This window comes from Zootoca vivipara, chromosome 5 (genome assembly GCF_965207765.1).
Source record: "Zootoca vivipara chromosome 5, rZooViv2.hap1.1, whole genome shotgun sequence".
In the NCBI taxonomy this organism is placed as follows: domain Eukaryota; kingdom Metazoa; phylum Chordata; class Lepidosauria; order Squamata; family Lacertidae; genus Zootoca; species Zootoca vivipara.
Window position 1 is genome coordinate 9,244,731 of NC_142588.1, and position 20,895 is coordinate 9,265,625.

Consider the following 20,895-nt stretch of genomic DNA (forward strand, 5'->3'; position numbering starts at 1 on the left):
TTATTAGAAAAATCTGAACTTTATTATACATACTATATTATGCTGAAAATATGTACCCAAGGACATGAGGTTTTGAATTTACATCTGTACAAACACAAAATAGATTAGAAAACGCATGCAACATTTTACAAAACATTGCTTGTTATAAAGGTACCAGTTACCCAGAGGGCTCTGACTTAAAAACTTTTGCCTGGTCTTCAAACATTTCTCCGATTTCATATTTCGCTGTGAAAATGCAATTCCAGGCTACAGTATCAAAGTACCTTTGATAAGTTTGGCAAGTGTCACTTCAACATGATCCATGGGGAGAGAGTTGTATGGTTACCAAAGGCAAGAGCCACGGCTGCATTTTTCAAAGTGTAGCTAACCCTTTAGGGTTAAGGTCTGCATTAAAGCTTTGTCAATGGAACTGGTGGGTTTCAATTGCTCCTGATAACTGGGCAAAAAGAAACTGAAACTTTGTTACAGCCATTCGCATCGGGCTTCTTTCATCAGATTCAGACTGGAGATCCAGCGAATTGTAGGCATGAAAGGAGTGGCATCTTTGTCTTGCTATGTCTGGCAGCGGTGATCTTTGTCGCATCACAATTGGATCGCACATTTTAGATTGCATTTGCCTATTGTAGATCTCCCCCTTTGTACATAGGTACAATTTCTCTCCCTGAAGAGAGGGTTCATATATTATTTTGAAACTGCAGAGAAGTCCCCCCCCCCCACGTTAATGATGGGTGACAAAAAAGAAGTGGGAATGGTTATTACATGTAAAAAAGCAGGTTATCGAGATTGGCCCTTTGGAGACACCCCTACCTACCTTCACATTGTAACATGAACTGGCTTCTTCCTACCACAAAACAAGCTGTTCAGCTTTGGCTACTTATGTCAATAGGCTACAAAAGATGGGAGGTTTCACACACACAAAAAAAATCTCTTTCCAGAGCATATTGCCACTTAAGCCCCTCAACTGGTGGTGTTTACCATCTGTAGTTTCACTTCTAGCTTCCTTCCTGCAAATTTAAACATCACCAGACCCCCCAGTAAGCATTTTTGTACCCACTAATGAACTAAACATCAGAAAAGGGAATGCAAACTTCTATTTGCCAAGATGTGTGGCATATTGTGGCTAATACAATATGCTAGCGTGTTGAAACTAGTGTGTGCTTTGTTTACTGTTACTCATTGTTTGCCCTGGCACACATCTGCATCTGTATTTCAAACATCTGTGCTGTTATTTCCAAAATATTCAGTCATTCAAATGCTTTCTTTATCCTCACTTCTAGAACTGTCTAATCACATGTTTAATTCTTGATGTTTAATTATCGTGGCATGCAGAACTTTTGATCCATTGGTTTATATCGTTTTAATCTTTACAAGATTAAACCTGTAACTTGTAGCTTAATGTTTTAAACAACATTTCCATCTGAATAATTTGCCTTTAACATTCATGCCATACTCAAAACTGACCCCCCCAAAAAAAGGAACAAGAGAAACATGTCAAAATAATTAACATTTTTAAAACAATCACATCGTTTGTGATAGCTGCTAAACTTTTAAAAAAATCTTATGTCCTAAACACTTGGCCTTCCTATCATAGCTGAAATTTAGATGTGAGAAAACTAGCATAGAGCTCAGGTCTCTTACACACATCTTGCCAGCTGCCATTTTAAAATGCTCAACATACTAACCTTTTCATAGCTTCTAATTTCAAAAATATAAAAAGTATAAAAGATTCTGAATTAAAGGCTAGCCAAACTGATAGTTATGTTTTGGGTTTTTTCTATGAAACCAAAACAAATGGCCAAAAAAACCCCCACCATCCTGTTTTTAATCCGTATAATTACTTCATAGTCTAGCTTTAGCCATTTACAAAATTAAATAAATATGTATGTGAACCCTTTCTGAAACCTTACATTTGCTACTGATCCCTAATAATTGTTTGGCTGAGGAGCAATTTTTCTTCTCCCAGAACAAAGGTTATTCTGTTGTCAATACTCATTCCCACCCTCCAAGTTCGGGGCAAGTAACATCAAACCAAAGACCACAGTTTGGTTACATCAGGATATAATGTAAAATAAGACCTTGACTCTTTTCCTAGCTTTAGATTCTCTTAAGTGGATTCTCCAATCTGGTGCAGTTTGATAAATGCCAATATAAGCCTGACTTAAAAGCTAGCATCTAGTTTCCTGTTTGCTCCAATTTACAGCCTGGGCCAACACAAAGCTCTCCTGTATCTTACATTGCGACTGTCATCTGTGCCTCTCTTCAACATCGGCTTTATTAATTTTTTTAAAAAAAACTGTACCCACCATTTCTTGTGGAAATGCAAGTTGTAAGATTCCTTCTATTATCGTCCAAGCATAAACGGTTGAAATGATCAAGTTCCGAAAGCACAGCAGTTAGGAGACTTCTCTGAAGGCAGAGCCTCCTCCGTTTCGCCCACTGAAAAGAGTTGTCTTTTGCAACAGGACCACTGCTAAAAGGTGCTCTCCGATCTCATGAAGCTGCAGGTAACGTCCGTGTGGATTTGGGGGGGGGGGGGAATTCCGAAGGATGCCATTCTTTGATCAATCCATCTCCAGCAACGGTAGCTAAATTAACCCTGGAAAAATCAGGGGTGAGCCAGCCAATTGCCAACGTGACTCATATTTAACACATTCCAACATGGAGACACAGGGATGCTGCCAAAGTTCCAAAGTAACTCCATGCCATGACATTCACAGACACCGTTTTGAAGGCCAGTCTTTGGTAGATCCAAAAGGTACCAGCTGGGCAAAAAGGGGGGGCTTCAATTTCTCAGAACTTTAGTTAAGTGACCCTGAAGCAGAGCTGAACCTTTAAAGAGCCGGGGGCAATCAAGAGTCCTGCATTTCCGCACAGAAGAAATTAAGTGCCATCCAGACCAAAGCAAACCCCTTTACATTTTTTATATGTATACATGTAAAAAATGTAGCCTGTTTATAGGACAGGTGCATGTAAGTTCATTATGCAGTCCTATGAATCGACTGTGTCGTTGGGCTTGAACAAACAGCGTTACCCTTCATATTTCCACAATCACAACCGGGGGGGGGGGGGGGAATCCAACATGTCCTAAGCCAAAGAAAAGAAATGCAGCCGTGCCACTTTTTAAACACAGAACCTAGAGTCAACTAGGCGTTGCTGCTGCAAAAAATGGTCTCAACTGGAAGGCAATTCCTCCAAAGACATAAATCTTTCTGCTAATGGTAGAAGCATTTCAGCTCTTCTTCAATCAGTTGTGATGGCTGTATCGTACACACACACACACCCCGCCCCCAGACTCTTAGACAAGAATAATAAAGACAAGCATTGCCGTTTTGCTCTTTTTCTTCCTGCTTCCGGGAACTGATCGCCGCGAGTTTTCTGGGTGGTTTGCAATTAGGCCTAAACGGGAATGTTGTTCTGCCTAGTCAACACACACTATGTACAATGCTGGCTTATCCTATGGTCTGTTTGGTCTACACTTTATTTACCGAATTGTTTAAGAAACGTTAGTTATTGGTTTGTATTTCTTCAGTCTGGTCCACTGGCCAGTGGCATAGTTCATTTCAAAAACCGTGTCCACCAGCATCGTGGTGCTTCCTGTGCCATCAGCCTTAGGCAGCAGTTCCGTGTGTTCGCTCAGTTTGATCTGGATTATGTCGCCCTGTTCCTGACAAGGGTTTTCTGCGGAGGCAACAAGATACACACGTCACGGGAGGGAGCTTAACAAAACGGAAAATGGTTCAGGCCAGGAGCAATGCAGAAAGCAAGATCTGCTCTAGCACACACCATCAGTGCCCTCATATACTTGTTTTCCCTCCTGTGAAAAGAGTGTGCTGCTCTTCTGAAATAACTGCACCCAAGACACGCGAGGATAGCTTTGTATCTCAATGCACACAGATCGCCCCACTCCACCCGCAAGAGGAAGGTCACTGCAATGCCTCTGGGATCATGAAGCACTGCAGCCTTTTGCATCCCAGGCCTCTGCGTAAGATGCCTTCATCTGACATTGCCAGTTACCCCTGATCCTGCCAGCCACAATATCCAGGCACCTGGCTTTTGATATTCAAGGCAAAGAAATACAGTTTGGAATACATGCCTCTGGATCCTGCCATGAATCCAAGGATGAGAGCCTTCTCTGGCCTGGTGACTTTGTTTGCTGTCTTGAACATTTCTTGCGCTGCATACATTTGTTCCCTCTGCAAGGAAGAGTCAGTAAGATTTTATTTCAGGAGAGGAAATGATCGGGAGAACAGAAAATAACTTAAGCATCCAGCCTGTTTGTTTCTCAATTGACAAATCCCTTATCTTGTGCTGAAATAGAAAAAGCATCAGCGCCCCTCGATATAACCTCAGAGCTTTCATTCTAATCTAATTTTCATGTAGTCAAGAGCGGTACATTGGCCAGAGCTCTTTATATCCTTACAGCTGATATTCTCTCTCTCTCTCTCTCTCTCTCTCTCTCTCTCTCTCTCTCTCTCTCTCTCTCTCTCTGTGTGTGTGTGTGTGTGTGTGTGTGTGTGTCTTAAATCTACCATTCTATTCCAAGATAGAGGTACAGAGTAGGCCATCACTTGGGTATCTTTCTGGGGGTCTTTGACCAAGTACCCAAACAGAAAGGTGAATGAATGCAAAGCCCTCTGGGAGACACATGGCAGCCCCAACCATCAGCCAATTGTTAAGGTTTAAAGAGCAGCACAGGGCTCATCAAGAGCACCAAAAATCAGCTGAACTCCCTGGTGTAACCAAGGGGGCCTGGAGGAGTCAACCTGGATTATAGCTGCTCGCCCCCAGTGCTCTACGAGTCCAAGCTGCTTTCTCTGGAGTGTAAAAAGTGCCCCACTTGAAAATGTAGTTATGTTTCTGGAGGAAGACCCTTGAATCCAAACCGCTCTCTCTGTGGAAGGGAAAATCTCTGCTTTTTAAGAGCATGTCCCCCCCCCCTAAAGAGACTTCAAAGGAGTTCCATGATCAGGGTTGCAGCATCTTTGATGGAGCATCTTCAAAGGAGCTTGCTGCAACCACCAATCGGCTAAAGGGCTGTTGCAGCAACCTCTCCTTCAAGCCCTTGGCAGGTATCAATGACCTGAAGCGGTTACAACATCTGGTAACTGACAGGTGAGCGGTCCTTACCCATTTGTCGAAATTGGCTCATGGGCACGAGCAGAAGATTGCTTGTCACAACAACAAAACCCACAAAGTACGTAATAAAAACAAAATCAAGAACAACCCAATAACCCCACCAACACATTTTTAAAAGGCACTGGATGTCAGTCAGTCAATGGCCTGGTTAAAGAACGTTTTTGCGTGGAGTCTAAAGCTGTATATATCGAAGGTGCCAGCTGAACCAACTTAGTGGGTCATTAAGTTGTACAAGCAGGGCACACATCAGTTCTCATCAGTATCGAGGTCTATTTGTAATCAAAGCAAATCCTGAAAGCATTCTTATAGCGCTACGAGGTAGGGCTACCATACATTTGGATTTTCCCTGGACATTACCAGGATTTCAAAGAATTTCCGGGGGGGGGGGGGATTTCCGAAAAGCGGTGCTTTGCCCTGGACCTTAAGCAAGTCAATCGAAAAATCAATCAATTTCGGGGCGTCCTGGTTTTTACTTTTTGAAATGTGGCAACCGGTCTTATGGTTTAGTACTACCTGGATCCTCATATTCATATATGAGATTGCAAACGCCTGGCTATTTATGTACAGTGGTACCTCTACTTACGAATTTAATGCGTTCCGAACGCACATTTGTAAGTAGAAAAGTTGAATCCCATAGGAATGCACTGGGAGAAAAAAATCGTAAGTCGAAGCAACCCTATCTAAAAATTCGTAAGTAGAAAAAATCCTATCCAAACTGCATCCAAGATGGCGGATGGAGCTCCAATCGTAAGTAGAAACATTCGTAAGTAGAGGTACCACTGTATAAGCAACAGCAAGAATCTAAGCGAATTTTCAGGGGTGTCCAAACTTTTTTCAAAGAGGCACCAGATTTGATTAAGTGAATGTGCGTGAGGGCCGACCAAAGTTGTTCACCTTTTTTTAGGATTGAAGTTGTTCAGGTTGGTTTTTTTTTACAATTTTACCCCAAAGTTGTTGAGCTTTTTAAGGCCCTCCGGGCCGGACTTTGGACATGCCTGGTCTATATACATTGTGAGAGTGTTCTCTTGGCTTACTGTTAGAGAGAGGTTCTTCTTGGGCGGCGCTTGCTGAGGAGGAACTGCTGGTGGCGCCTGCACTGCCGGAGGGGCGGCGGGAGGAGTCACAGGAGAGGTAGGTGTTGCTGCAGCAGCTGTGTTTGCGTTACTGTTATACATGGGTGTCCTTTGCTTAAACTGAGTCGGGACAGCAGTGCCAGGGGGCGCCGCAGGCTCTTCTTTCGCTTGCAAGGGTTCCCGGACGGAGCCAGCTGTTTGCACCAAAAGATGTCATCAACAACAACAAAATGGTGCTCGTATGGTTTACTCTCATTACAAATGTTAACGCTTCCTTACTTTCTTTCCCAAGGGTCACTAAGGGATAACATGTAGCTGTAACTCAGCAAAAATGTCCCCCTCCAACAGGCAGTGACAGTCTCTCAACCTTCTTCCCGATGCCCTGCCTTCATTACCTAAAGCAGGCATAGGCAACCTTGGCTCTCCAGATGTTTTGACACTACAACTCCCATGATCCCTGACCACTGGCCCTGTTAGCTAGGGATCATGGGAGTTGTCGTTCCAAAACATCTGGAGAGCCAAGGTTGCCCATGCCTGACCTAAATCCTCGCTTTTGCTTGTCTGCTTTTCTGTCTTCCATGCTTGCCTCCACAGCACAGGGAACACGGGTGCTTGCAGAAACCCAGAATTCCTCGGGCCATATGTGAAATTAAAATCCTGAGTGCTGTGGGGGCTTGAAAGACACCGTTTGGGTACAAACGGAGATTATTCAACCGAAGCCTTTCCCCAGAGAGAGAAACAGCACACCTGCTTCCTGTCAGATAGGAAATTGCCAATCACTGCTTGAAGCTTATGTTCGTTTCTCTCAGATGCAAAACCTTGTCTCACATCCCTCCCTCCACCCGCTCACAACTCTAATTTCAAATAGATAGATTCTAAATATTACAAAGGGAAAAACCGATGCACAAAGGTTATGCACAGAGGGTAATGTGAAGAACTTGGGAGACCACACCATGCTTCCCAGATACAGGGGGAAATGTTCTCATGACACTTCCTCTCAGTAAAAAAGAAGAAGAGATATATATATAAAATGGCACCACACAAAGGCAAGATCCTATAAAATTAATTTTATGTGCTTCGGCCCAGTCATGGGACATGAGCAGGGGAGGGAGGCATGACCCAAAAGGAAAGCCCTTTATGCCACATTTGGGCAACCTACAGCCCTCAGCTGCTCTTCCAGAGCCCCACAAGCCCAGTCATTTTCCAGCAACGCCCGTCAGCCATCAAGGGAGCAACAGCGAAAAGATCCCTCAACTAAGCAGCATGGAGGCAGAGATGTTGTCCAGTTGAGAGCACTGTGAAGTGGTGGCTTCCACCTTCTCCTCCCCTCCACGCTCCTGAGGCAGATACCCAATGACATCTGCGCTGAGGGTGCGTTGGGAGTGGAGGAAGCTGAGGTGTGAGAGAGGGTGTGCAAGTGTGTCATGGCCCTGCCCATTGTGCCATGCAGCCACCAAATGCCTCCCCACCGTCAGATGTGGACTTTCCAGGACAAGAACATTGCCCACCCCTTCTTCTTTATGCCATCTGGTTTCTTATTCCTCCGAAATGCTTATATTCTGGTTTGCTTCAGGAGTTTCTGCGGGATCTGGTTTAAACGTGACACCCAAAACCCGGTAATCTTCAAGATCGTCCCAGGAGTTTAGAGCAGGGGTTCCCAAACTACGGCCCGGGGGCCAGATGCGGCCCAATTGGCCTCCCAATCCGGCCCGCGACGACCCCCGCCGCTCGCCGCCGCCTGCTCTTACGGCGCGCAGTGCGGCGGCACTCTTCCAGGTCAGAAAAAAGCGCCGAAAATCCTTTGTGCGCATGCGTATGGGCCTCTCCCAACCCAGAAGAGGTCATTTCTGGTGCACTTCCGGGTCGGGGGAGGCCCATATGCATGCGCACAAACGATTTCCGGCGCTTTTTCCGACCTGGAAGCGCGCCACCGCGCCAGTAAGCGCCCGCGCGCATGCGCACGGGCGCGCACTCCCCCATCCTCCGGCCCGCCGCGCGATCGGTCCGGTAAGTCTGGGGACCCCTGGTTTAGACAATTGCCTGGCATTGAAATATCAGCAGCCACATCCCTCTTTTTCACTCAATCCTTTATGAAACCGTTTTGAGGTTTTATTACAATCAAGCAGCATAATAAATGCTGTGAAATGTAGTAAATAAAGAAGCACAAAGAGACCAAGTGCACTTTGTTGCTGCACTAATTTCCTCAGTGCTTTTTCAAGAACCTTTGAGGAGCCTCATTTTTGCATCTTGGGATGTTAACTAAGAGAATCCTGTCATTTTTACAGAAAATGAGTGGGTGTGGCAATTAGGGCAGAAGCTGACATAACTAATCTAAAGGAAGATGAAACTTCCTCCATCCATCACTGGCCAAGCAAGCTCTCTACAAGATGGCACACAGACCATGCCCAGAAAGGATTCAGGATCTCAGTAAGTATTATTCACAACAAGCTTGATACTGCTTCATACATTTGCATTGTAACTCTAGTACAGGGTAAGGAATCTCCAGTTTGCAGGCCTAATCCGGCACACCAGGCTTCCCCATTTGGCCCGGGGAGGACGCTTCTGGCAAGCCATGCCCATCTGCCCTACACCTGATGTCATACATGTGGGTCAGGTGGTGAGGCCTCTCTCGAAGTGGCTTAGCAGGCACTGCTGAGAACCGCCTGCAGCCCCACGCACAGGGCTTCCCAGCGGCTTGCAATGCCTTTGGGCAGGGCATTGCACCAGACAACCAGCTGGTTGGGAAACACTGACCAACTGACTCTGACAGGGGCCAATCAACTGATATCGGATGATTGGCAGGTGGGTTGTTCCTTCCACCTGCTGGTGGGTGGGTGGATGTGTAGATAAAGATTAAGCTTACTGAGCCAAAAATGTTTCCCACCTCAGCTCTAGGCTATACTGTTATTATCTTTGGGCTCATTGTAGAAACCGAAGCCCTGCAAATCCTCCTTGAATTCAGGTATTTGTAGCTGTTTGGATACAGAACAGATTCAAAGCTTGCTGCAGGTGATGTTTCCTCATTTGACTTGCACTCTGCACACAGTTTTAAAACATTAGAAAAAATAAACCCGTTCTGATGAAAGTACTTGCCATAGCCTTTTTGAGTGTTGTCGTTTTTACAATGTGGAACATATCAGTAACGAACATATTCAGAAGTGCAAAAATGGAAAATTTTGTCACTTACCTGGCTGCGTGGTGTCGGAACTTGGAACATAAGAAGATGATGGAACGACACTGGGTGCTGCAGGAAGATAGCTCGTAGAAGCTAGGGCAGGGTCATTGTTCAAAGAGGCAATTTTCTGTAAAACAGCACATGCATCCTTAAACTATTTCAAAAATAATTTTGACAATTCAGGGTACATTGTTCGTGCCTGTGATTGCAGAGCAGAGACCTACATGCATGAGGCTTAGAAAGCAGCCCAATATACAATACCATTCTAAGTCCTACCTGAGTAGATACGAGACCAGCAGCATAGTCTGGAGTAGCATTTTCGACGACTGTCTCTTCTTTCGCTTGCTTTTCCACCACTTCTGTATCTACACCATTAACAAACATAGAAGCTAGTTAGCCATAATTGCTGCCTTGTTTTGCTTACCCAAATAAAAGAATTTTAAAAATCCAAAACTACAGGACTTCCAAATTTTGAATTCTCTGTACAAGCACTGATTCCACAGGGAAACAGTACAAGAAATAGCTGGAAGCAAAGTTTGGGCTGCAGGAACTCAAAACGGGCATAACTGCTCTCACATCCTCAAGGATCAACAAAACCGTTAACATGTGCAAAATGACAGCATCAATATTAAATAATATCTGTTATGTCTCGTGACAATAGAAATGCAGAAAGCTTTTACTCGAGTGGCATCTGTCTCGAGAGACAATGGGATGTGCCTCCAGGGGTGAAGTCAAATTGCTGCGTTCGCAGCAGCAAAGTGACTTCCCTGGGGTGCAAGCCTGGGCAGGGTGTATGGAGGTCCTGGGCTGCCCAGACGACAAGACCCCCTCTCGGCCTCACTGATGTGGTCCAAAGGAAAGCAGACAAATAAAGTTGGGCACCAGCTTAGCCGCAGGAGTTGCCAGAAGGAGGCATGCTAAGCACCATCCAACTGTCTTAGGGACTTCACTCTGGATTTGTGTCGGGTTTTACTCCTTAGCCTTTCCTATTTCGTGTACTGTATTCATTCTCATGTGCTAATCTTAACTATGATCTGTGCACCTTTATGGAAGTTTTAAGGTTTTGTATGTTGTTTTATTCCACTGTGGCCTATGGCTATTCTATTCTATTTGCTAACTCTCAGATCCAGCCAAATTTGTGTACAAATACAACAGAACAATTGGATTTGCTTCACTAGGCAAGTCCAAGTGCACGGCAGTCTTCATATAGTAGTTTTTCTTTGTTAATAAAAATAGATTTAGATAGCTGAATTCTTTATATATTCCCTTTCGTTACCCTGCATATATTTTTCAAATTACATGTGTTACTATTTTCCAAACCTCTCCGCTGGTCTGCTAGCAGGTGCCCTATTGTGAATCGATCACTCTCTCAAGCCTATCACAAGTTAACACAGACAATTATTCCATATTATCAAATCTCAACTCCCTATAATTTCACAGCAGCTTTAATAAGTGGCAAATGAACAGAAAAGCAAACAATTAGCCTTTAGCTCTCAATTTAATTTGACAGATTAAGTACAAAAGACTTAGGTTTGTAAACCAATATACTAACCTAAGGTCTTTCTTCTCCTTTTGGCTTCCCGGCCAGCACCAACCATATCCAGCTCCGAGATGTCTAGTAACTACAAATACACCAAACGAACACTTACTTTCGCATTTATTGCAGAGTTCACTAGCTTCTGATGCATGGATTGCCCTGTCTACATTTTACACTTCCACACACGTGCATCATGTTAGGGCTACTTCCCTTATACAATATTAACAGGGGGGGGGAGCAAATTTAGTATATGTATCCATACTGTACCTCACAATACCAAAGAATACTGTGTGATTGTTTTAATTTTTTTAAAAAAAATAAAACTGTATAAACACAACAGGAATGAAATAATGAAATAACACCCAAGCTAGTTGGACTAATACACAGGGCTGTTGTTTCTTAACTTTGAAAAGACTGAATATTCAGAAGCCAAGGGAGAGTGTCAAGGGAAACACACTTGAAGCTACATAAATACCTTTACTCCTCTCTCTTTCCGCAGAGGAGTTCTCGAGGGTGGAATTGGAGTTCTGTTTCCAGCAGGGCTAAATACGCTTGGGGTAGTGGGATTCCTGAAAGGTGCTTGTTTAGGTATCCCTTTGAGTGGAGCTATACAGAAACAAAAAGGGAAAAACATCACCGAACTGAACACAGGGGTAAGACTCCTACTGAAGAACAAAACATTTCAAAGCAATACTGATTATAGATTAATTTACAAATGTAGTCCAGGGGGCATTAGTGTTGTGCAGCAACACATACAAGATGTGTGCTTTTTAAATGTGCTTTTCCCCTTTGCTTACTTCCATAATCTTACTTCCTCAACACAGTACTTATTCTACTCAATTCTACTGTTGACGCACTTCTGTAAAAATTGGGAAAATGTGGCTATTACTTTGGCAACCCATGAATGCTTAGGGGAAGGAAGGCAGTTTTAAGACACCAAGTAGGAAAATGGGAGATTTCTCGCTATTGGAAGTTACATCTAAAGGAAGTAGGTATCAGAGTACATAACATTACCCAATTTTACCATCCCTTATGGGAGGCAGCAGGTGGGGTGCTATAGTGCAGTGGTCCTCAACCTTGGGCCTCCAGATGTTTTTGGCCTACAACTCCCATGATCCCTAGCTAGCAGGACCAGTGGCCAGGGATGATGGGAATTGTAGTCTCAAAACATCTGGAGGCCCAAGGTTGAGGACCACTGCTATAGTGCAGTGTTTCTCAACCAGTGTGCCTCCAGATGTTTTGGGACTACAACTCCCATCATTCCTGACCACTGGTCTTGCTAGCTAGGGATGATGGGAGTTGTAGTCCCAAAACATCTGGAGGCACACTGGTTGAGAAACACTGCGTATAGTGGGTAGACTAGAGTGTCAGACCTATGGAGACAAGCTCACTGCATCTCAACCTAACCTACCTCAGAGGGTTGTTGTGGAGCATGGGTAGTCAAACTAAGACCCGGAGGCTGGATCCGGCCCAATCACCTTCTAAATCCAGCCCGCGGACGGTCCGGGAATCAGCATGTTTTTACATGAGTAGAATGTGTCCTTTTATTTAAAATGCAAAAAAATATAGTCCGGCCCCCCACAAGGTCTGAGGGACAGTGGACCGGCCCCCTGCTGAAAAAGTTTGCTGACCCATGTTGTGAATGAGAAGAGGGAGAACCATGTACACTACTTTGAGCTCCTTGGAGGAAAGCTGGGGTATAAAGGGATTGAATGAATGAAGGCTGAGCAACTTTGCTTTTTCCTAGAATCATCACAGCCAGTGCCTATTCTATTTGGAGAGAGCCCAAGTATAAAGAGATTTGAGAAGAATGCACCCTGCAACCCCAGAGGCAATACAACAATATATTACAGCATGTGGATAGGCTACTTCGTTCAAAAAGAGAGGATGTGCCAGGATTCTCTGTAACGCAGCCTTCAGTACACCTGAAAGCCCTGCAGGAAACCTATTAGCATCAACAGTGCCCAGAGATCGTGGTAGCTGGGCAAAGGGGAGGGCAGGATGCTGGGAAGCGGATTACCTGCAGTTGTACAGTGGTACCTTGGTTCTCAAACAACTTGGACCCCAAACACTGCAAACCCGGAAGTAAGTGTTCTGGTTTGCGAACTTTTTCGGAAGTCAAACATGCTCCGATTTGAGTGCCACGCTTTCGTTTGGAGTGTTACGCTGCGGTCTGTCTGCTTTTGCTATTTATTTTGTGTTTTTATGGCTCTTTTTTGGTGTGCGACTGTGTGGAATCCAGTTCAGCTACTGATTGATTGTGTGACAGCAGTACATTGTTTATTGCTTTCATTTTATGGACCAATGGTCTTGTTAGATAGGAAAAATCATGTTAAATTGCAATTTTTGGGGGTTGTTTTTAAAAGTCTGGAACGGATTAATCCATTTTGCATTACTTTCTATGGGAAAGCGTGCCTTGGTTTTGGAACGCTTTGGTTTTGGAATGGACTTCCAGAATGGATTAAGTTTGAGAACCAAGGTACCATTGTAATGGCAATGCTTGCTCATTATTCTGTAGAAGTACAGTAAGAGTGAAATGTGCTCATCACTAAAGGGGGGGGGGTATGACTGTGCCCTAGATGTGAAGGTCTCAGAAAGTTCACTCCCCAGCATAGAGACAGGACAGTCAGTATTCAGACTGTTATTACTGAAATCACAACAAGCAGCTGGGAGCAAAATCCCAGGCAACAAGAGACAGGCTGAGCGATCATGGCTGCCTTAATTAAGCAAGTGAAATGGCCCATAAAGGAAAGATGCCATTTCACCTCCACTGGAGTTGATGGCTAATCTTGTCTATGGGGAAAAATTCCTCCCAGGTCGTAACTGCAGCTTACAGCTGGAATTGTTCTTCCGCGAGAGAAGCAGCAGCGATAGTAATTTCTGCTGCAGTAAAAGCAAAGAGTTAGAGAGGGAGAAGGGGGGCAAGAAGCACAGAGGAACCGCAGCAATGGAAATACGTGCACTGAGTATGGGGGGAAAGGAATAAGCTAGAGAGATACAGAGCACCTGTCTAGGTAAATACTGTTGATGCCTGGAATGCATGAATCTGAATATTGCAGACAAAAGATATTGCCATGAAAAATAAACAGAGAAAATCAGAAAGAAAAGGTAACAGAAGGCGAGAAAATGTGAAAAGAGGGATTGTTTTTCTGGGAATAGCCAATTACACTTAATACTATTGCCAGAATCACAAAGGCACAAGTGGGATTCCTGAACATTAACTTGCATGAAAAGCTTTCACCAAGCTACATTCCTCATCCTCCCCTTCTTTTAGACAACCCAACTTTTATTTTAAGTCTACATTTAGGACAGCATTTAATCTGAGCAGCTGGACAGTTAATTGATCTTAAAACTTTGGAGATAAAAACTCTAAAAGCTCCAACTGCATGTTTGCCTACAGTACCTTCTAGGAGACAGGATATGATTCTCGAGAAGATGATGTGATTTATTTCAATACTAGTGGATTTTAGCCCGTTTAAAAACGGGCGCTAGAGGAAGCGGCCTGCCGGGACTGGCTTGGCGGTGGCGGGTCTTCCCGCCACCGCCAAGCCAGTCCGCAGCGGGGGCTTTTCGCCGTTTGCCTTCCCCTGAGGGGGAGGCAAACGGCGAAAAACCCCGCCGCGCCGCAATTCGGCTCCGGGACTGGCTTGGCGGTGGCGGGTCTTCCCGCCACCGCCAAGCCAGTCCGCAGCGGGGGTTTTTCGCCGTTTGCCTTCCCCTGGGGGAGGCAAACAGCGAAAAACCCCGCCGCGCCGCAATTTGGCTCCGGGACTGGCTTGGCGGTGGCGGGATGTTCCCGCCACCGCCAAGCCAGTCCGCAGCGGGGGCTTTTCGCCGTTTGCCTTCCCCTGGGGGAGGCAAACGGCGAAAAACCCCGCCGCGCCGCAATTCGGCTCCGGGACTGGCTTGGCGGTGGCGGGTCTTCCCGCCACCGCCAAGCCAGTCCGCAGCGGGGGCTTTTCGCCGTTTGCCTTCCCCTGGGGGAGGCAAACGGCGAAAAACCCCGCTGCGCCGCAATTCGGCTCCGGGACTGGCTTGGCGGTGGCGGGTCTTCCCGCCACCGCCAAGCCAGTCCGCAGCGGGGGCTTTTCGCCGTTTGCCTTCCCCCGAGGGGGAGGCAAACGGCGAAAAACCCCGCCGCGCCGCAATTCGGCTCCGGGACTGGCTTGGCGGCGGCGGGAAAAAGGGGAGGAATTCCTCCCCTTCTTCCCGCCGCCGCCAAGCCAAAGCGGGCTTCCCTCCGCGCCCGCTGCCGCTTCGGCTTCCTCGGGTTCCCCGAGGAAGCGCCGTCCCATGCCGGAGGTGTGCGGCAAGGCTGCCGGGGGGGGGAGCGCTTCTCTCCCCCGCCGCCTCACCGCGCACCTCCAGCATGAGACTGGGCTTCGGAGCGGCGGTTGGCGGAGCGGCAGTTGGCTGTTCCCTGTGTCCCGAGAGCGCGGGTCCAATCCCTGTGTCCCTGGTTGTCCCTCCGTCCAATCCCTGTGTCTCTGGGGGACATGCGCAGTACCCCAGGGACACACGGGACAACTGGACGCAGGGACAACATGGACATTATTATATAGGATTCTGTAGAACACTTGTAGAACACTAATGCAGAACTTGGTTTTCCAGTACAGTGGTGCCTCGCTAGAAGAATTTAATTCGTTCCACTGGTCTTTTCTTATAACGGAAAATTCGTCTAGGGAATCCCATAGGAATGCAGAATATTTTTTTTTAAAAAAATTTGCCCATAGGAACGCATTAATTGAATTTCAATGCATTCCTATGGGAAACTGTGATTCGCTAGACGAATTTTTCATAAAACGAATTTGTCTAGCGAGGCAACCTCCGCTCGAAAAATCCTTTCGTTAAGCGGAAATTTTGTTAAGCAGGGCATTCGTTAAGCGAGGCACTACTGTATTCCAAAACCTTGCATGGCTATTTATTTTTTAATAATATACCACTGAACGACAAAATGCTACTGAAAACCCAACTTGGTGACACTATAAAAAACCAGAGGCAGCAACATTTTGCACAGGAGGCCACAGAGAAAGTTTGTTAACAATTTTTCAGCCTTTCCTACAAAGCCTAGAAACAGTGCTTGGCAAATTACCCTTCAAATTACCAATATATGCAAAATTCTGGCTCATCTAAGACTTTATAGAACCTTAATGCTCAATAATGATTTAACTCACATGTGGAGAATACTTTTATTTTTTATATATCTTAATTTTTTAAATAAAGGAATCTTTGAATGACTTAATACTTTATTATGCCTGTGCTGTATCTTTGCACTTTTGTCCTTCAATGTTTTGTTTTCACATTTTTTAAAATTATTTATCTTCTTTCTTTTTGTTATCTTTGCACTTTTAAAAAACAAATCAATTAAATATTTAAAAAGAACTAGAAATACCTAGCATTGATTAAATAAAAATGTGGGATTTTCAACGTTCTAAGGTAACACAAAGGTATAATTCAAGAAAGCGGGGGGGGGGGGTGTGCACGCGACCATAGCTGTCAACTTTCGGATTTGAAAATAAGGGATCAGCAGCCTGACCTATCCACTTTCAGATTTGAAAATAAGGGATTAGCAGCCTCACCTGTCCCGGGGGCAGTCTATGGTATATCTAACAATCCAGGATAGCAGCAGGAAACGGCGCTGTAATAAGGGAATTTCCAACAAAAAAAGGGAAAGTTGACAGCTGTGCCTTGGAATAAGGGAGTTTCCCGCAAAAAAAAAAAAAGGGAGGGTTGACAGCTATGGGTGCGACTCCAAGATTATATACTCATACCATATATATAGCCTTCAAAATAGCTGTTTCATGCTTTGCGTATATACGTGTCTCTTAGATCTAAGAGAAAATTAAAATCCTACTTGTTGTATCGATCTTTTTGACTAGCCCTCTTCCTTTGGCATGGAAAGGCACTCCAGCTGTCTTCTTGAGCTGCTGTGCGGTTTCAGTAGCTACAAAAAATAATTATAATTAATACTACACCAGAAAAACATCTCAAGCCATTCTTAAACAGTGCTCTTCATGGAACAATTAAAACCTGACCCTCTCCAGAAAGAAATTATACTGCTCATATTATTATACAGTCTGAATTTATACAGAAATTATACAGTCTGAATTTACATACAGAGCTTCCCCCTTTCCCCACCCATTCCAAAGGACCTTTTGTATTGTGCATGCCTGCCTTTCCCCTTCTCACACATGACATAATTCTTGCCCCTTTAAACAACTCTGTGGAACAAAGGGAACTTTTAAGATGTGCAGCCTGAAAAATCAGAAGCGAAAGAAGAAAAACATAAAGCTGTCAAAATTCACTGTTCTACATTTATCTTTTTTAAAGAGAGGGGTTGGGTAGGGGGAGAATGGTGGGGCTCCAACTGGTGTCGCCCATATTAAATAGAGCCCCATCCCACCAATTGAAGATCAAAGTTCTGGGCTACGAAGCATCAAGGCTTCCACCAAGACTGGTTTCAGCATCTCAAATTCTACTTACAGGTAGGTAGCCGTGTTGGTCTGAGTCGAAGCAAAATAAAAAAATTCCTTCAGTAGCACCTTAAAGACCAACTAAGTTTTTATTTTGGTATGAGCTTTTGTGTGCATGCACACGAAAGCTCATACCAAAATAAAAACTTAGTTGGTCTTTAAGGTACTATTCAAATTCTACTGTGCATGCTGCATCTTTTTCAAATAGACGTGCCTCTGTACGATATTGAGGCTATTCCTCTTGTGTTTTTCTTAACAGGTGTCTTGATACTTACACTTCTGCAGCAGCTCTGCTCGGAGAGTAGCGCTTTTTGGTTTACGTTTCAGCTGGAAGTGCTTCACGGGAGGAGTAAGTGGTCCAGCTAATGTGGTCAAGGCGTTCTTATTTAAGTACTGGCACTCCAGTGGCAGCATAGCGGATGATTCACATTCACTCACTATGTAATAAAAAAAAAAACACATAGGAAATTAGTTCCTGTAACAACCATCATTAAGAAAAGGGTCCTTCCTTTAGGCAGACAACTATACCTTCCTCCCAACTTGGAAGACCAAACAGTTTCTCAATTTCATCAAGTTATCTTAATCTTGCAACTTGTTGTGCAAAGAAATTTATATTTTGGAACAGCCCTCACCCAAAGTGTAAGCTGCAGGAGAGGGGCATCAAGCAGTGAAACGAAAATGTGCTGCCCCCCCTGCTGACAATGGGCTTCTCTCACCTGTTTTGTGGCAGTGCCCACGAAGCACCGGCTTCCAGCGGGATCACACTGAAATCTTGTGAGATTTCAGTGCTGCGGCCAATGCCCCTGTTCCACTGGTGGTTCCCTCACCTTGCCTCATAAGCAGGCCAGGTCTGATAAGCTGACCAGGATGGGGTTTTAGCCTTCTTTTCAGTCCCAAGGAAAAGTGGCAAGAGCACAGGCTCTATTAGCGCCATCTCACGCCCCTTGGGCTTTACCACCAAGCCGTCAGACACATCCCGAGGAATAACTGAGCCAGCAGAACATGAGACTCAATCTCAGGGTCCCACGTTGGGTGAAATATTCCTGCATTGCAGGGGGTTGGACTAAATGATACTTATGGTCCCTTTCCAACTCTACAATTCATGCTCTGCCCCTCGGGCGGGTGACATTTTCTGTCAAATGCTCCCTTTGAACCCCCCTAGGTTCCACCTCCCAAAAATATTTCCTCTGAGCCTCAGACCCAGAACACCTGGCAATCCTACTCCTAAATCATGAGAAACACAGGATTAATCTATTAATCTAAACACAGCCCAATCCATGATTTTCAAAGCCAACACAATACAACAATTTCACAGGAATTTACATGAAAGGAGACCTACCTTTTTCTCGCAGTTCTCCTAAAATATCCTGAACATTGGGATTCTGCTCTTCCAGATCAAGGTTCAGGGAACCTATATCGGGAAAGGATTTTAAGATATCGGCCACCATTAAGACCCAGGGGTCCGGATCCAAGGTCGCAAGCTGGATGATTTCTGTCAGTGCATTTTTCATCTGACAAAAGAGAAGAGGGAAGGAGAATCAAGAGTGGAATGTTCAAAGAAAGGGAAGAGCTGCTTTCTCAAAACTTTACTGAATAGATCAAACCTTCATTGGGGTAAAAGATGCAAAGGAGGAACACATGTAGAGTAAGGAGTAGGGAATACAGAGGCAAATTTGCCCATTCCTACATCTGTACACTGACCACTGAAGGAAAATGGGCAGCAGCACTACTACGATCCTCTCCAAGGCAGTTGGGAGGAAGGTTACCCCCAAAGTGAAACTTTAAACGGTATTTGTCACAATGGCAAAGGTGCAGGTGCTCTCAGATCATCTCACCCACAATTTCTTTCTCTGTGAAGAAAGGCCCTTCCTCACAAGTAAGAGAGTCTCAACGGGTCTAGGAATGCCCACGCTGCTGCCTCAAATGCAGTGGCAAAATTTTTCTACAGCAGACTCTCAGAAGCTGCTTGAGTGCACAACAAGGGGAAGTCTCAGATAGCAAAACGTTTTTGAGCCAGCCCCAACCACACCCTGATATCACTTAAATAGCAATGAGCTCTCCTATTTAACAGAGGTTAAAGAATACTTTATTGCACAGTGAGGAACTCTTTTCCTCTACTTAAACAGAATGCAAGCTATTTTAACTAAATATTACTCCAACATGGCCCATTATATAAAATGGTCCATTATATAGGGTACTGCAATGACAGATACTGTATGTGCTTTCCTCTGAATGGTTACCTATCTATTTTCTGGACCTATCAATATATCTGATAGTTTGTTTTTCCCATGGAAACAATCACCAATGCCCTAACAGCAAAAATGGTAATGCATACCCATACTAGTAGAGCAATGCTTCAAAATGATCTTGCACAAACCTAAAAGTATAATACTATGTAGAGTTAGAATGCTGAAACCCACTGAAATAAACCATTAGGTTTGGAAGATCACAGAATCCTGGGATCGGGCTCATTTGGAAACCACACACTGTAGCTCTAGACCTTCCCAATTATGACCAGCAAATCAATACTATCTAAAAATGGGAATTCCTCTCTAAGGCAGTCATACTGACAGATGATAAAAGACTTTAATAGATATTACTTTCCTAAGCCAGTATTAAATAAATGTACTGCCAGAGCCCATGCCTACAAACAGTAGCAGTCAGTTTTCTAGTGGGGCTTTGCAATTTTAAAGATGCCTGTGTTGCCATACATAAATTAGTCATAACATTGCACTATGTGATTTATGTGCTTTTATTCTTTAGTTTCAATACAGTTGTACCTCGGTTTATGAACACAATTGGTTCCAGAAGTCTGTTCATGAACTGAAGCGTTCATAAACTGAAGTGAACTTTCCCATTGAAAGTAATGGAAAGTTGATTAATGTGTTCCAGACGGTCCGCGGAGTACTTAAACTGAAGCGTTCATAAACTGAAGCAAACTTTCCCATTGAAAGTAATGGAAAGTGGATTAATGCGTTCCAGACGGGTCCGCGGAGTACTCAACCTGAAGCGTACTTAACCCGAAGCATGGGTGTAATTGGTTCCGGAAGTCTGTTCATAAACTGAAGCGTTCATAAACTGAAGCGAACTTTCCCATTGAAAGTAATGGAAAGTGAATTAATCCGTTCCAGATGGGTCCACGGCGTTCGTAAACTGAAAATTCGTAAACCAAGGTGTTCGTAATCCGAGGTTCCACTGTAAACCAATGTTGCCTTTTCCAAAATTTGGTTTGTTGCACACACACACACTTCAGAAAATGGCCTAATGCTTTCAGCAAAAAGGTGTGCTCCTCTCTGGAAGGGAGAGGTTTGGGGGGGTGAGTGAGCAGATGATGACATGGAATCAATTTAGACATTTGTATGGAGTCTTTCCCTGAAGCTGTTTGAAAAGTATACAAACACCTTCCAGTGGTTTTAAGCAGAACAGCCCAAGTAAACCATTAGCATTCAGCTCCACTGCATGCATAAACCAAATCTGGGATGAAGTTGGGAAGGGATCTTG

At 44.5% G+C, this 20,895-nt stretch overlaps 1 protein-coding gene across 1 annotated transcript in view; it reads right to left on the reverse strand.

Annotated features, from left to right (window-relative positions):
* The window catches only part of NELFA (negative elongation factor complex member A), a 23,005-nt gene continuing 2,110 nt past the window's right edge, over positions 1 to 20,895 (reverse strand). The window contains exons 2-11 of the mRNA XM_035137437.3: positions 18,734 to 18,905; positions 17,670 to 17,831; positions 16,776 to 16,865; positions 11,397 to 11,527; positions 10,937 to 11,006; positions 9,661 to 9,749; positions 9,397 to 9,511; positions 6,171 to 6,403; positions 4,094 to 4,193; positions 1 to 3,678 (exon numbers count right to left, since the gene is read on the reverse strand). Coding sequence (XP_034993328.2) covers positions 3,494 to 3,678; positions 4,094 to 4,193; positions 6,171 to 6,403; positions 9,397 to 9,511; positions 9,661 to 9,749; positions 10,937 to 11,006; positions 11,397 to 11,527; positions 16,776 to 16,865; positions 17,670 to 17,831; positions 18,734 to 18,905 — 1,347 coding nt within the window. The 3' untranslated portion in view covers positions 1 to 3,493. The remainder of the gene's footprint in view (positions 3,679 to 4,093; positions 4,194 to 6,170; positions 6,404 to 9,396; positions 9,512 to 9,660; positions 9,750 to 10,936; positions 11,007 to 11,396; positions 11,528 to 16,775; positions 16,866 to 17,669; positions 17,832 to 18,733; positions 18,906 to 20,895) is intronic.